Consider the following 17152-nt stretch of genomic DNA (forward strand, 5'->3'; position numbering starts at 1 on the left):
ATGAAAGAAAAATTCCAACATTTAACTGACAGTCTTATTTATAAATTTTCATTCACGGGCACTCTTTTATTCATCCAAATGAATCTTTAACGTGTCTATAAATTATCAGAGAACCTTGTTAGAATGAAAATTCTGACTCAGCCGTTCTGCAGTGAGACAGTGGTACTCATAGGGCGGTAAATTTCTAAGACTGATCAGCCCAACTCACATTAGCCTTACCCACAAATTTCAATAGGATAGCCTTTCATGGCTCCATTTTTGTAGCTTTATTACCCCAAATCTGTGAAACCTTGCGCAAGCATCTCTGTTTATTCAGCACCATCTTCATTTGTTTCACTTCCCCCTTCTCCGAAGTAATTCTCTTGCCCGTGGGAAGAGAGCACTGTCCATGTAATGTTTTATTTGTAGTGTGGAGCCTCCAGGAATCTCGGTAATTTCCGTTTGCCTTCCCGATGTAACTGTCAGCGATGCTAGTGTTAGCATAATCCAGACTTAAAAACTTCTCCCATAGGAAACATGAATACTTTCTTTCTTTGGCCTGTGTGATGCCACAATTTCACCACGATTCTCCCAACACTTCAGCAACTCTCTCTGTCTCCTTTGAGGTTTCTTATTCCTCCAAGTCGCCTCTCAACCCTCAGCTCTCTTTTCATGTTAGATGTCACTCTCTCCTAGGCAAGCTTGTCAAAGCTTTGGGCTTTAAATCCCCTCTCCCTACTGGTCACTCACGGATTTGACTCTAGCCCAGGTCTCTGATTTCTAATTTCACCTCCCAGGCTGATCCAAATTGCTTTCTCTGCATTTCCTCTGCAAGACTCTCGCATGCCATGCCTCCTGAACTGAATTTACAGTATTCTTACACATGCTCCCCCTTGAATATTTTCTGACCCCACAAATGGGGCACTGTGCCCTCGGTTGTCCTGGTGGGAACCTAAAACCTTTCTTCAGTCTTTCATTCATAGCTTCACCCACATACATGTCCAGTCAATCACCAAATCCTTATCAGTTTTACTACCTGAATGGGCCTGTGCTGGGAGATGCTGATTTGAATCCCTAGGTCAGATTACATCTCAGGCAGGAGCATCATTTGGTTAATCAGAGCCCATCAACAGATGAATTTAAATATGTTTTAAAGAACATATCTATATATTCAAAGTGATCAGAATGATTTAATGTATAATTTGGGCCCAAAACCACATGACTAATCGATTAAGTAGTTTTGAACGTAATTTAGTATGTTTACTCAGAGAATGACAAGAAATACAAAACGCATTTATATTTTTAAGTGTATTTGTGCTTACGTACATATACATAAATATTTGGGTGGGTATTAAATATTTGGATATGTGGTATGGTAAAACGAAGGCATCATTTACTTAGATTGAAAGGATAAAGCAATTATATATATTCATAATTTATAAATTTTAACAAAAATAATTTATAAAGTATATTTAATATATTATATTTTTATGATATATACTATAGATATATATATTCTATAACATGTATATATAGTCTGTAATAGAGAGGAAAAGAGAGAGAGAGAGAGCGCTTCATATTGGGCCAAAGCAGAATCATTCTGATGGGAAGTCAGCTGCTTAGATCAGGCATCCCACCCCACTCCCTAGGCCTCATAAGTCATTAATCACTGTTCTGTTTACTGCAGTGTTAATCCCTTGATTATTCTGAGGTCTTTATCTCTACAGGTGTGTGATGAATGTCGTTGTTAATTAAAGCAGCAAACTGACCATTTATGTTTCGAACTATTCCTAATCCTTAGTCCGGGTAACATTCGTAGCCATGATACAGAATTATTACATATACAGAATTTATTTGAATATTTCCTTATGTAATCCACATCCTTAAACCTCACATTGAAATACCCCTTTGTGTCTTCGCTGTCTCCTCCTCAGAACAAGGTTCGGTCCCAGCTGCGGACGTCGGGGCTCTTCCCTTCCGCGTACTGGTTTGGGCAGGCACTGGTGGATGTCCCAGTGTACTGCCTCATCTTCCTGTTTATGTACTTAATGGACCATGGTTTAAACATCCAAGACTCTATATTTAAAACGGTAGATCGGATCATACAAGTAAGTGACAGTATTCACAAAACAAATCTCATGGGGTGATTTACTTGGAAAATCTGAAGATGCAAATAGTTTCCATTGATATTCACCTTGTAATAAATGTAGAACCCTGTGTTGTGATGTGTTTTAGATCCTAAATGTTGCCCTAGATTGCTTTGTCTTTAACTAAACCTAACATTCCTGTTGGTTTCAGATCCCGTGTGCTATTGGTTACGCCACGTCACTTACCTTTTTGATGTATGTGATTTCGTTCACTTTTCGCAAGGGGAGAAAAAATAGTGGCATTTGGTCCTTTTGCTTCTACATTGTAAGTTTGTTTCTTGGGAACATTTATTTTATATATTGAATATACAATTCTGAGCTAATACTGTAAAATTTGCCCTTGACAGAATGATAAATTAATATTACAGTCTAAAACATTTTAAGTTAGACTTATACATGGACACTTTTGAAAATCTGCATCTTTTTCTCCTCCTATTCTTACCCTTGCAGTTCTTTAAATGTAGCCCAGTGTTTCCAGAATCATAAAATATTTATTAGAAGGACACATGGAAACCATCTATATCTATCTTTCTTTCTGTCTTTCTCTCTTTCTTTCTGTCTCTCTTTCTTTCTTTCTTCCTTCCTTCCCTCCCTCCTTTTCTTCCTTCCTTCCTTTCTTTCTTCCTTTCTTCCTCTCTCTCTCCCTTCCTTTCTCTCTCCCTTCCTTCCTTTCTTTCTCTCTTTCTTTCTTTCTCTCTTTCTTTTTTTTCTTTCTTTCTTTCGAAAAGGAAATAAACTCAAAGACCTCTACAGAGTTATACAAGATTACAAATCCTGTTACTAGCAAAGTGAAGCTAGAAACTACTTCTCCAAACTACTGAGAATTGTTTCCACAAAGCAATGCTGATTTTATCTAAATTAGAAGGGAAATATGTATAATTTATGATTATAATCTGTTATAACTTCCTGTCACTTCAAAATGCCAAAAAGTAAATTATTAATTCAACAAACATTTGGTGGCTTCCATGTGTCACAAACTATGACTGACAATGGAGGAAAATATAAATGTTTCAACCTTGAAAGGCAGAGCCCAGAAGGTAAACAGATTACTTATTAAAACAGAGTGATACAGAAAAGATTGTTGGGGTATCCTCCATCTTTAAAAAGTCTGTTATAAAATTGAGTGATAAAGCAGTGTATGAAAGGCAGAGAAGGGAGAGATTCATTTATGAAAATGAAAAAAGAGATTTCCTTTAGGAAGTGAAACCTGCAAAAGAGTAAGATTTCAAAAGCCAGAGAAGAAAGATGATGATGCAAATAGGAAATAATGGATGAATGGAGATAATGGGTGAACAGAAATGAAGAGGGGAAAAAATCCAGGCTTATTTTTAGGAACTAATGATAATCTGGCATGGACATGGATGGAAAACAAGGTCTGCTTATGGTAAAAAATAAAGGATGTTTGACACCATGCTGGCCTTCAGCAATGTGCTCAACAAGTTATTCTACTGGATGTGGGGAGCCATGAAGCTTATGGTAAAGAAAAGAAATATGCTCAGAGGCACACTTCTAGGAAGAATATTCTGCAAGCAACAAAGATTACGGCTTGTAATACAGAGAAATTACAAGTGCAACTTTTAGGAAGTCATTTCAGTGGCTTAAAAGTCTGAGAGCTTCAGGTACACCTAGAACTTTCTCTTAGTCCTGAATTTTGTATTTCAGTACTTCTACTTAAACTACTCCGGGTTGTTAAATGCTTCTATTTCTCCGTTGGTATGGTTAACAAAAATCCTCCTTCATTGCTGGCTGTTGTCGCTTTATTCCTATTATATATCATTTTCAATTTTTCACTATGATTATTGCTTGTCTAATATTCTGAATTCTATGTCAAAAAAATATATATGCCAAGTTTTTCCCCTTCTATAATTAGAATATTCTCTGTATCAGATCCCTAGGTTATTCTATCCAGTGATGTCTACTACAGGCCATAGGAATTTGGCTAAGTCACTAAGGGAAAATGTCAGTGAAGATATGCTAATTTCCACTTGGTTTTTGAGGCTGGAGTTGAAACTGGAAATATCTCCAAGGTGATCATCTCCGCTGAACATAAATGGAAATTCAGAGGGGTTAACATGCATGCCTGCATTTTCTCTAGGTCACCATCTTGGCTGTGATTGGATTTCTGCTGGATAACTCTGGGCACGGTGTTCTGTATGCCGTCACCTTTTTAATACCGCCCGCCACATTAATTGGCTGTGAGTTCTTATCTTTCCACGTAAGTAGCGCCACCATCTGTCCCCGTGCTCTGGAACCCGCGACCAGTGGTGAAAGCTTTGCTTAGGCCTGGGGCTCTACAGCAGGTTGAAGGCACGTGGCTTATGAAGACTTCTGCTTCGTGGATGCTTGTTGAATTTCTCCCCGATAGGAATCTGTGCTCAGCTCAGCCGAAATAGAAAACGTGGCTTTGGGGTTTAGGTGTAGGGAGGCGGGGCCGTGGGTGGTGAGAAGCAGAGCAGCCCTTACACTCATTCTGGGCCTTGCCGCCCCCTGGGCTCGCTCAGCTTTAGAAAAAGGCCGATGAAACGCCCCTAATCTTCGGGCTTCCAGGATTCCAGAGAAGCGCTCAGTATGAAGAAAAGCCCTTTTCTTCCCAGCTGACTGATACCTATATTTCTACAAAAGGAAGGAGGGTACAATGCATGGGTGCAGAGGCATCCACGGGAAGGGAGAAAGGAAGAAGGGATCCTATGAAAGTAATAATGGGCACAGGAAGATGTGTGAAGCCCTGGGCGACAAGGGCGAACCCTGTCTCCCTCTTACTACGTGGGGAGGCTAGCACAGATCCTCACAGCGCTCCCACAGGGGATGAATAATGGCTAAAATCGATTGCTTCATGTAAATAAATAAATAAAAATTTACAAGAAATGTATTAATTTAAAATATAATAAATTAATTAATGTGTCATTAAATTTATTTAAATAAATAAAAGCACAGGGTCTCGTAGACCTCGGGAGGAAAGATGATACCCCCTCGCTGTGCAGCTTGGAATGGACCCTTGTCTGATACTCGTGGTGAAATCAGGGGACCTGTTGGTAGGGCTATTCTGTGGACCCGTTCACATTCATGTGGATAAAATTCATGAAACAAGATAACTGCCTGTTGAACCACTGTCTTTCCTTTTGCAGCTTTTCACATTTTATATCTCTGATGAAGAACCAGGAAGTATAGAGGCATTCTTGGTGTTCCTAATTGTAAGAACACACTCTTCTTTAACAAAAATTGTGTCTTTTCACTATACTCAACCATTTTAATTCCTGTACACACTGTGAAGCTTTTTATTCAGGTGAATGCATAGCTCTCTATAGCCCGTGGGGATATTTATAAAATATGGAAAATGTTTTTGTAAAGGTCAGTTGATCAGATAATACGCTTCCCAATTTTAAGAACAGTGTGTAACTATTGTGGAGAATGGCATAAAGTATGTATCACATGATTATATTTGCTTCCAATGTTTCTGTAAACAGGATTTGACAATGAATTTGATAGCTTCATAATTTGACAAGTAGATTATTGGAAATTTGTAATGATTTTGCCAAATATATCATTGTAGACGTCCAATTATTCCTACTTCACTTTTGACCTTAGACAGTTTTCTTTTAGTGTTTCTAACTATGTGTCTCTCTCTTTGTTCCTAGCCTTTCCTTCATTTTATCATCTTTCTTTTTATTCTTCGATGTCTGGAATGGAAGTTTGGAAAGAGATCAATGAGAAAGGATCCCTTCTTTAGGTTGGGAGAAATCAGATTAGATTCTGTTTTTATCCCAGTGATCGATATTTTAAAATATTTTTTCACACATAAACTAATCCATTAACAGAGAGGTACCATGTGCTTTAGGATAGGCTGGGGTAGGAACCATATGTTGATATTAATAGCAGAGATCTAGGTACCTAAATCAAAGAAGATTACAGATAGTGGAGGAAACAGACCTGAAGCACTGACTGTTAAGGGCTCTGTCTGACACCGTGCGCAGTGCAGCACCAGGGAGAGGTACATGCAGCCAGCTCAGTTTAAAGAGCAGTCAGCGTGAACACACTGACAGTCGAAGAGGCGTTGCTAATCCAGGAGGGAAGAATAGCATGATGAAAAGGCCAAAGCCGGCAGTGACTGTGCTTCTGTCCTGTGGTGGTGAGAAACCCAACTGGGAGATCATAGACTTTCAGTTTTTAATGGGACTTAAAAGCGGAGACTCTTTTTCTTTTTTTGCACCATGCAAGGATGAAACCATAAGCATCTTACTTCTGCATGTCCCATAGCACATCAGTTTTAAATTTACAGATAGTTGCATGACCTCCAAGATGAAAGAAGACCATTAGGAAGTCTTCTAAGGTCCTTATGGGGGATAAGGCCAAGGGAAGAGAAGGTAGAACGAGTTATGTTATAGGTATCAGGGACCAGACAGAATGGAAGAGAGAGTGAGTGTGACCCATATTTCAAATAAATGGCCAGGCTTAATAGGAGCGCAAGTGTCTAACTTGTGTTTCTGAGACCATCTTGATTTCAAATATTCTGGGCCCATTCTCCCCACAAAAATATACTAATGCCAACATGTTGGGGTTAAAGCTAGGGTGCCCCCCCAAATTACTTCACTAAGCTATGAAATAAAGACTCTTGGTCAGATAATAGCTACTAAGTTACCCATTGATTTTGAAAAGAAAATAATGTCTCTGTAGGTAAGTTGAACAAAAGATACATAAGTGATGGTCACTAAATAAAGCAAAACCATTTACCGAAGAAGGAGGTTGGGAAGGGAGGAGGGTTCGCTGCAATGATGGTTTTTAATCACTCAATCTACTCAAGTGTGAGATTTAAAGGATGCAGTTTTTCTTGACACAAAGACAAAAATGCAAAGTCAATGATCAATGGATGGCTTTGACTCTAGAATTTCACCAAGAAGCTGCGATGCGTGTCCAAATCCAGAAGAGCCAGAAGGGGAAGATGAGGATGTGCAGCTGGAAAGAGTGAGAACAGCAGTTGCTCTGAACTCCACAGACTCGGACGAGGTAAAACACACGAGGAAGCTACTGCCTCAGTTAACACCAACGTTGGTCAGTTAAAGTGGCCGGTCCACAAGTCTAATTCTCAAACGTTTCTGAGTTTCTCTAATCCATACAAATGAGGATCACTACTTTATTTTAATAGGTAGCTGCCCTTTTGACAACAAAAGGAGCAGACAAAAAGTCATGTTAGTTCTCTTGGTCTGTTAAAATAAATAGAAGGAAGGAAGAAAAAAAAGTGAGGTGCCATTGAAATTGCAAAAGCCAAGAAAAGACTTGTGAATTTTAGAAACTGAACAAAGTGACCACTGCTCTTGGAGAAAGTGCACTGTTCAAAGTTCAGGGCAAAGTCTGGTCCACAGCACGCGGAGGATGATCTGGTGCTTCTCCCAGTCTCTTTGCTCCTGTTCTGAGAGACGGGCCAGCCGCACAAAACAGTGTGCTCCTGAGTAACTGCCTTTATAGGAGAGGAAAACGACGGTCTCTTCTCTCCAGCAAGAAGTGCTTGGATGGGAGTGGCCAATAAACACGTCGCCCAGTAGAGGTCTTCTTTGATGCCCGGTGTGTGCAGTGAGGGGGCAGCCTCGTGGGAGGACAGAGCATTCTCAAAGTTATTGGAGAGAATTAAGGTCTGATGACATGATGTAACTGTCTTTTACAGAAACCTGTCATTATCGCCAGCTGTCTACGCAAGGAGTATGCAGGGAAGAGGAAACACTGCTTTGTCAAGAGGAAGAAGAAGACAGCCACAAGAAACATCTCTTTCTGTGTTAGGAAAGGTTAGACACAGTGGCTCAGGGCCCTCCCAGAGCTTCATGGGTCCTGATGAGCATCTTCTGGGCACCACCTCTTGGTTCGCACACAGGCCCATCGGCAGGGTGACCATGACAGCTCCTTTTACATGTTTCATTTCTCAGTTAAATTAATTAACTCACCCCACCCACCCCAGATAGGGACCTAGTCGCATCTACATGGAAGCCATCAGCGTTGCATTAAAATGAACCACTGAAACCATGACATTTCTATTTAATGAACACGATTGATTTCCTGATGTTCATTACTTTTCACACGAGAACTAACTGGGGATGTGCCAGCACATTCTGAAGGCTTGACCGGCAAGGTGAGGTGGCCTCGCTTTGTGTCATTATCACACGGGGCTTAGGACCACAGGAAACAGTCTGACGCATCTGGCTTCCAGGAGTGGCTTTTCCACTTCCCATCAGTGTGACTTTAGGCAACTAACCTCATCCTTAGAAGCTTCTGTCCCCCAGTACGTAAGAAAGGATCATGATAACAACCTCTCAGGGGGGTTGTGACAATTACATGAGATTCTGTATACAAAGCACATAGCATAACGCTTGTCACATAGCAAGACTTCAGACTAGGCTTTATTCTCAATTTTACTATTAAAATTAATTAATATTAAATGTAACTATTTTTTTTTCAGGTGAGGTTTTAGGATTATTGGGACACAACGGAGCTGGTAAAAGTACATCCATTAAGGTGATAACTGGAGACACAAAGCCAACTGCTGGACAGGTAGGTGAATTATGTGCAAAATATATTATATAGTGGTACGCAAAATACATTTGCCAGATGTCCAAACTTTTTACACAGCAAAATGCCATTCGGTCATTAGTGATTAACGTGGCAGAATAATACATTCACAAATGAACACATTAAAGCAGGCAAAAAAGTAATCACTAAAAGGAGATAATTTTCATGCCTTCATAGGCATTTAGAGGGAATGTCCAGTATGAGATCAGAACTCAATATCAGGTTTCACACAGAGTCTATTTATATACCATAAATGCATGGATTTACACCTTCAATGAGCATTGTCTGCCCAGCACATCATGCTTTAATCTTGAATTTTAAAGTTAAAAAAAAAAAAAAACCTTATTAAGCAATTATATTCTTTGTCCTTCACAAAGTGTTTGGCTACTGGCACATATATTTTTATACAAATATATTCTTCCTTGGGAGTGTTTTCAAGGAATGGCTCAACTTGAATTGTACATGCAATTTAAATTGTATAAGGTGACCAGACAAACTGAAAAAGAGTTCTCTTATCAAAGAGGGAGAAAACATAAAATATAGAGAAAGCGTTTTCCCCCAAATTCTATGGCCGAAGATAGGAAACCGTAAGACCTCTGGAAAACGTGTCCAGCGATGGCGGAGAGCAGACTCTAGCGCAGAGGTCTGTGGAACGACCGTGGAAGAGGGTTGGTGGTCGAGCTCCAAAGGGAGAAGACCCCAGGAACGTGACTGAAAAATATCCCACTAGAGAGAGGGGGGAAGACAGATGTTCACGGTCCCTCTGAAGCCGGGGGGAAAGCGGGGCCTCGTGAAGGGGGCTGCTGCTTCAGCTGGGCCTGCCCTCCAACGCAGTCCCCGCCAGGACCCTAACTCAGGATTTCACGTCTCATCAAGCATGGGCAAAAAGGAGGTAGCTGTGCAATGGGGTATCGGAATGAAATGTTCTAAAAGGTGAGATCTAAATTATAAAGCCAGCGACTTGGGTGTCATGAAATCAGCTTTAATCAGATCAGCTGGTGTGCGCTCTATAAACCAAGTCTTTCTCCTGCTTAAATCCTTTCAACAACCTCTCACTCCCTGTGATTGGAAGGAAATCTCCCCATCGAGAACTCAGGCGGCTGCAGGAACTGACTTCCAAGTCCCCCTGATCCGCCCTCCTCCCCTTCCTCACTCTGCTCCAGGCCCGCCTCCCTCTGCCTTGTGTCTGAGAACCATGGCTCTTCGTCCCTCCCCCGGGCTTGTCTCAGGTTTTTTTGCCCCAAATTCCTTTCCTCTGGGCTTTTCCATGGCAGGTGCCCTCTTGCTCTGCTGCTGAAATGGCCGCTCAGCAGACAGGCTGTCTCTAATTCACTTCCCTGTTATTCTGCAACCCAGCCTCCAAATATTTCCATTTTTGTTATGATCTCTCTGTATTCTGTGTACTCATTTCTCTATTTGTTTATTGCCTGGTACGCTCCGTGGAATGAAAACTCCACCTTAACAGCATGCTGGCTATTCCATTTCTCACTGTATCCAAAGCAGGCAGCACGGCATTTGTCACACAGGCGGTTCTCAGAACACGTTTGACCGATGAGTGAAATTCAATGCGAGTAATTAAATCAGTATACTCCTTTCTGACAGTGATGGGTATAAATTGCTGGCCGTGATGGTCACACATCACATTTGTGAGACATTTGACTTTTCAGCTTAGATTAGGTTGTGCATACCGTTTTCATGTTTTCCTTCTCTGACAACCTTCCTCCAATGCAAAACGATTACAGATGATTAAATTCAGTCAGGACCTAGAGATGCTCTAGCTTTTGTAGGTGTGTAAGGAGAAAGATGCAGGAAGTGAAAACAAAGCCAGAGCACAGGCTCTGAGAGGGGACTTTCCTCTGCAGGTGCTACTGAAAGGGACCAGTGGAGGGGACGCCCTGGGGTTCCTGGGCTACTGTCCCCAGGAGAACGCGCTGTGGCCCAGCCTGACGGTGCAGGAGCACCTGGAGGTGTTCGCCGCCGTGAAAGGGCTGAGGAAGGCGGACGCCCTGGCTGCCGTCACACGGTACACGGGGGAGACACACCTGTTCTCTCCTGAGGGGATGGGGAGACGGCTGGGAGGGCCGGCCTTCATGGAAGCTCAGGGCGGGGGCTCTGCATGCAGACCGAGGCCACACTGGGTAGATTTCCAACTGAAAACTGGTTTCCCAGATTTCAAAGTGTTATTTTTTCCCTCATATTAAATATGGAAAGAAAAAACTTACCATTGGTAGAATTTATCAACAATACTAATACTTAAGTATAAACTATTTACCATAGGGCAGCTATCTGGATATCCTGAAATGTGCCTACATTTTCTTTTTAAAAGAAAGGCTATTTTTGGGGGGGGGATCAGCCAGTGTGAGATGACTGGGTGTCATTTTCAGAGCCGCGTTTCTGAGCTCTGGTCCCCACGCTTGTCCCGCCTGGCCCTTCTCCCATCAACTTTCCTTGCTATCCAGAAGCCTGAAACACTCTGTCTCCTTCAGGTTGGTAGATGCGCTCAAGCTGCAGGAGCAGCTGAAGCTCCCCGTGAAGGCTTTATCCGAAGGAGTAAAGCGAAAGGTAGGAGCGGGGCTGGGTGCTCCTCTGCGCACCCCCAGGTCGGTGCCAGACGCGGTTCCTCCCGTTCCAGCTGTGCTTCGCGCTGAGCCTCCTGGGAAACCCGTCGGTGGTGCTTCTGGACGAGCCGTCCACGGGGATGGACCCCGAGGGGCAGCTGCAGATGTGGTAAGGGGCGCTCCCCGGTCACGGCCCGCGCAGAGGCCCTGCGGGAAATCTCTGAATTGTCTTACTCCTGTAAAAATTGTCCCTTAAACTGTTTTTCATGTGGACAAGGAAAAAACTCTTAGTAGCATTAGTAAAACCAGTACTCAGCACACGCACAAACAGAAAGGAAGGTCATTCCCCAATACTGCTTCCCACCCACTTCCCACCGAAGGGAAAATAAGCATTGTCAGGGCCCGAGTGCACTGAGCGAGCGTTACAGCCGCTGGACTGGCCTCTGGCTGCCGTGCACCTGTACCAGCCACACGGCGTCCAGCGCTTCCCCTGAGAACGGTCACTCTCGTCCGGTAGTAAAGACGGTGCAGGGGGCGGATTCTGCGTGTTGTCCTGTATGTTTTTGTGCCTTTATTTTCTTCCCAAGCTTACGACACCTCTGTCGTTGAATCCTGTGTCACGCTGTTCCCCTTATCACAGCCTTTTCACCAGTTACCCCCTGCTCAGCCTTCCTCTCCTGACACACCCTTGTCACAAGTACTGCCTCCTGCAGAGGCGCCTCTTCCAGTGCCCCCGGCTCCCTGCTCGCTCCTGGCTTGCCGGCCCCCATCCCACTCGCCCTCTCGGAGTCCTCCCCTGCTTACTCTTCTTCTGCTGCACATTCCCAGTCATGCTGCCCGCTTTGGATTAATGAGAAGACTTTCATGACTGCAAATATTCTCTTGCCAATTTAGGCAGGCGATCCGGGCCACCTTCAGAAACACAGAGAGGGGCGCCCTCCTGACCACCCATTACATGGCAGAGGCCGAGGCCATCTGTGACCGCGTGGCCATCATGGTGTCCGGAAGGCTGAGGTGGGTGCCCGTCCCAGCCCACGCTTGGTCCCCAGGGGCACAGCTGGAAGAGTCTGTGGACAGAGAGTGATCGCTGTGAACAGCTGGGGCTACTGCACCTGGGTCTAACCAGGGGGATCCTGAGACGACCCCAGCAGCAAGTGCAAAGTCTCGAATATGGCAGTCTATGTCTGTTTCTTCCTCCTCTTACCGCCAGGTGTATTGGTTCCATCCAGCACCTAAAGAACAAATATGGCAAGGACTACCTGCTGGAGATGAAGGTGAAGACCCCCACTCAAGAGGAGACCCTCCACAGTGAAATTCTAAGGCTTTTCCCCCAAGCTGCACGGCAGGAAAGGTAACGGTGGTTGCCAGTTTTGATCCGACACCAAATGTCCCCTTTTCCCTGTCAGTTCATTGATCTGTAGTTATTTGAATCCACCGTTAGCCTGAAAGGAAACCTAAAAGAAAGAAATGATCTGTTGGATATGCTGCAGGAAGTAGACTAGAGAAGACAGAGCTGATGTGAAAGCTGATGTACCCTGTGTTGTGGTCCTACTGTGCGCCAGGCACTGCCCTGGTCTTGTGTCATCGCATTTAATCCACACCAAGACTTTCCAAAGTAGACACTGTTATTCCAGTGAAAAGTGAAATTTCACAAAAAAGCATTGCGAGACCCTAGCTTTTACAAGAACCCTAACAAATGGAATGGATTATTTTTAAGACTAGGAGGTTGATAGACAGGTTAGATCACATGAGAGAGCTAACAAGTGGCAGAGGTAAGATGTAAAGCTGATTATTTTATTTCCAGTCTATTAACATTTCCAGTTTTATATAAGGTCTGGTAATAGCACAATTCTCGTGAAAGCAATGCAGTAAAAATCAAAGACTACCTTTGGGTTTTTTTTTAAATTGAAGTATGTTCAGTTTACAACAACGTGTTAATTTCTGAGGTACAGCATAATGTTTCAGCCATACATATCCATACGTAGGGTCATTTTTAACACCTAGAATTCACTGCAGAAGACAGGTGATTTGGGAGTTGGGGGAGAAAACAGTAAAGAGAAATAAGACATAATGACAAGGTGTAAAAATATATTTCTACAGTGGAGTATAAATATCAAAGCAGTGCTGTGACACAATGTGCAGCCCATAACTGAACAGAAATATTTTAAATATTTCATAAAGGTACAGGGGCAGGGAATGAACGAGATGGATGAGAACTGTAGCCCCGTAAATACACAAAGTAGTATCTTATGAAATTAAATCTAAATCTCCCTGATTTTCAAATGACAGGAAGATAAACATCTCTCTGAGAAACACATTATGTTTTAAAATTTGTTTTGCTGAACATTATTTGGTGCTGAACTCCTGGAGATTTGTAGTCTCCTAACCAGAGGCTCAGTTATACCATCCTAAGTTAGGAAAGCAGTGTGCGTAAGACGGGGGGAGGTGGGAGAGGAGGCATGAATTCTCTGGAGGGTAGACCTAGATTTCCTCCCGAGTCATGGCAGTGCCTGGATGGAAGATGAAGTCAAGCAGCAAGTGTTCAACTTAGAAAAGTAGGTGGAGGGTGATTTTGGCAAACTTCGACATTTCATTTGCACTTGGACCTGTTGGTCTCCATCCAAAGAGACAAGGACCCTAAATGATCTGAGTCTTACTCTCCTGTCTCCCAGCTCTCCTTGTAATCTGCCTCTTTTTTATTACTATGGAGTCACCCTCATTCATTCATTCATTCATTCATTCCCCCACACCAGAGTGATGGCTGCTGTTGGTTTCCACCCGCCACAGGGGCATGAGCCTCACTCTCCCGTCCTCTCCTCCCAGGTTCCCGTCTCTGATGGCCTATAAGTTGCCAGTGGAAGATGTACGACCTCTAGCCCAAGCTTTCTTCAAATTAGAGAAGGGTAAGAGCTATACGCTTTGAAATAAGATCCTGGAAAGCAGATCATTCCAAATCATAAAATAATTTATCAGCACGACAGAAAGTGGGATGTGATGTGATGTGTTCAATGTAACAGTTAAGCTCTCAAACTGAATTTTAGATCGGGGGGAGGGGGAGCCTGTGTGTGTGTCTGAGGGTTAATGGAGTGATTTTTACCTTTGCTTTGTGGGTGTTCCCACGTGTTTTTGTATATATATAAAATGATACAACCCAAGTCAAAACTGAGTTATATGTGCATTTAAGGAGAATGCCTCCTTTTGTGGCATTGATGCATATATATATTTAAAATTAAATTTTTTGTGGATTTGCATATTATTTTATTGCCTTAGGCTGTGTAGTGAGAAACTGACCTCTTTTCTGGTCATTAAGATGGTCTTGCATCTGTCGCACTTTAAAGCTGACCACACTGCACCTGTCGCCACCAGGGTCACGCTTCCCTCGCCATCTGAGTCCGTTAGCTCTGCTGCTCTGAACCGTGCTAGCCTGAATCCCTCCCTCTGCTCTTTTCATTGTCACTGCACAGAGATCACCTCTGCTTGCTTGTCCCCTCCCTGAGGAAGAGATTTGAATCTCCTGGTTCCAGAAGACTCTTCTTACTCCTGTGCACAGCATCCATGGTCCGCAAGGCCTCCTCTTTCCAATCTCAGAGCTGAGCACCCCAGCATTCTGGGCCATGTGGTCACTCAGCTCTCCTGTGATTGGCACCATGGCCAGTACTGGCCTGGTCCAGTTGGTGATGTATTTCCAGTCAGCTGGGCACCTCTCCGGGCTCTGATGACACTTCTTAGTCTATTTTGGTCAATGAGAAGGGTTTTCAACCCAATCAGGGGCAAGCTGCCATGCTTTCTGACACGAGGCCTGTAAGGGTATTGGTTCCCTAGGAAACCACAAACGTCCTCTGTAAGCGTCTGATACGACCCTTTTCAAAATGTGTCTTCCTTCCACCTCTTGGCTCCTTCCTGGCTCATGTGCGGGTAAGGGAGCCTTCTTGGCAACATTTCTCCCTTAAATATACACCTCAATAACTGTGCAACATACAGGCATGACACCCCCCCCCCCAATCTAGGTAAGTGCATTGCTGTTTTTTTTTTTTTTTTAGAAATATAACATTTTTTTAAACGGAGGCACTGGAGATTGAACCCAGGACCTTGTGCATGCTAAGCATGTGCTCTACCACTGAGCGTGTATACACCCTCCTCACCGCCCCCCCCCCCCCCCCCCCCCCGCCAACTGGTGTATTTTTAACTGAGAGCTGTGCTTAAACCATAAATGATAATTATCTTAGCCTTTTCATTTAAGATTTTTTTAAAATGTATTTGTATTGTATGCTGACTGGTAAGACCACCTGGATGTAAAGATACATGAGTCGCTAATGCACGTCCATCCTTCTGCAGTGAAGCGGAGCTTCGACCTGGAGGAGTACAGCCTCTCGCAGTCCACCCTGGAGCAGGTGCGTCCGCTTTAGGGGTTTTACGGCCTCCGTGGAATGTGTGTGTAACGCGTGCATATGCGCTGCCCTCACGTGGAGCCACGGGGGGCAGTGTGCCACCCTTGTCTCTTTATTTCTGGCCCCCTTTCAGGTTTTCCTGGAGCTCTCCAAGGAGCAGGAGCTGCATGACTTAAATGAGGAACGTCACCCCTCCGTGAAGTGGAAGCTCCTTCCGCAGGAAGAGCCTTGAAACCCCTAGTACCCTATGTTCCCGTTCAAGCCTGTGATTGTTTTTTAGACACTTACTTATTTTTACAGCATCAGTGTCATATATTTAGAGACACTATTGTAAACACTGACGTGGTTCTTGTGGCGGGAGGAGGGGAGGAGCAGGTGCTCGCAGGCTTGGTGACAGCGAGGACACAGGCACGTGGCTGAGCCCGCCTCCCGGGCACGGCCTCCGTGTCTCTGCCCATCACCCTGAAGCCATTTTTCTGTATAATGCTGAATAAATAAGTTTACTTTTATAAAACTGTTTCAGTTTCTGAGCATGAGAAACAAATTTGGGGTTTTTCTTGTATTAAAACCTTAAAATATTTTTTTCTAACCTAGACTAAAAAGTCCATGTACTTACTCTTCTGGAAGTTTGATGCTTTTACAAAGCTGATTATTTTAGTAAGAATTTAAGTGACCAACTCAAGAAGTATTACATTCTGTGAAATAAATTTTAATGTATTTTCTTATGGCTAAAAATTTTAAAACACCATCAGTCATAATATCTGAGATCAATATATCTGATAATATATCCACTGGTAACACGATCAATAATATAACAATAGTTTGGAAACTAAAAACTTGCTATTAGAAATTTATTGTACTTTTTTTTATTATATATAAACCAATGGAGTCCCATTCATGTATTTTTAAATCTAGGCTTTAGAGATGCCTGTATTATAACTGATTTTTTTGTGGATATTTGCCACTTGATCTCAGAAACTGATAAATGTGATAAGAGGTTCAGTGACCAAGGAGGTGGTAAATGTAAAATAAATCTCATATGTGTAGTTTTCAAATATGTTTTCTATTTCATGTATTTCGTGTGTCTTTTTCTTGACTCATTGGCCTATTAACCTATTACCTCCTATTTCAAATTCATTGATACCTAAGTGAAAATAATTTCTAATATGAGAGCTAGTTTGCTGCCTTAATCAGTGTGCTACCAAAATGTAAAAAAGAAAGCACCACGCCATAATCAAGGAAGTAAAAAGTGGTGGCAAGCAGAAGCATTTCCTAGAACAATCTTCTAAAAATATCGGGTGTGATTACCACACGTAAAATATAGTTAAACAATAGTTTCTGAGTCGTGGAGATGATTCTCTGAGCTTTCCCTGCCAGTTCTTTGCATATTCTTTCTTCTCTTTTGGAATCTCTGACCCTCTGAGCCTCAGATAATTCTTAACAGCCCAGAAAGTTCTGCTCTGGAGAGCACCCCTCCCCTGACTCCCTTCCGGAGCCCCGGATCTCACGAGGTCTGTTCATCCACCTT

General features: G+C 43.0%; 1 protein-coding gene across 4 annotated transcripts in view; it reads left to right on the plus strand.

The window, feature by feature from the left end:
- The window catches only part of LOC102515332 (ATP-binding cassette sub-family A member 8-like), a 65080-nt gene extending 48401 nt beyond the window's left edge, over positions 1-16679 (plus strand). For all 4 annotated transcript variants that reach the window (XM_032456989.1, XM_032456988.1, XM_032456990.1 and 1 more), the window contains 16 exons: positions 1914-2087; positions 2278-2391; positions 4222-4341; positions 5252-5317; positions 5762-5853; positions 7007-7127; positions 7783-7900; positions 8569-8660; positions 10541-10701; positions 11165-11240; positions 11311-11405; positions 12131-12250; positions 12447-12587; positions 14060-14139; positions 15572-15627; positions 15758-16679. In XM_032456989.1, the coding sequence (XP_032312880.1) occupies positions 1914-2087; positions 2278-2391; positions 4222-4341; positions 5252-5317; positions 5762-5853; positions 7007-7127; positions 7783-7900; positions 8569-8660; positions 10541-10701; positions 11165-11240; positions 11311-11405; positions 12131-12250; positions 12447-12587; positions 14060-14139; positions 15572-15627; positions 15758-15856 (1725 nt within the window). In that variant the 3' untranslated portion in view covers positions 15857-16679. The remainder of the gene's footprint in view (positions 1-1913; positions 2088-2277; positions 2392-4221; positions 4342-5251; positions 5318-5761; positions 5854-7006; positions 7128-7782; positions 7901-8568; positions 8661-10540; positions 10702-11164; positions 11241-11310; positions 11406-12130; positions 12251-12446; positions 12588-14059; positions 14140-15571; positions 15628-15757) is intronic.
- The last annotated feature ends 473 nt before the right edge of the window (positions 16680-17152 follow it).

This window comes from Camelus ferus, chromosome 16, assembly GCF_009834535.1.
Source record: "Camelus ferus isolate YT-003-E chromosome 16, BCGSAC_Cfer_1.0, whole genome shotgun sequence".
NCBI classification, from domain to species: Eukaryota; Metazoa; Chordata; class Mammalia; order Artiodactyla; family Camelidae; genus Camelus; species Camelus ferus.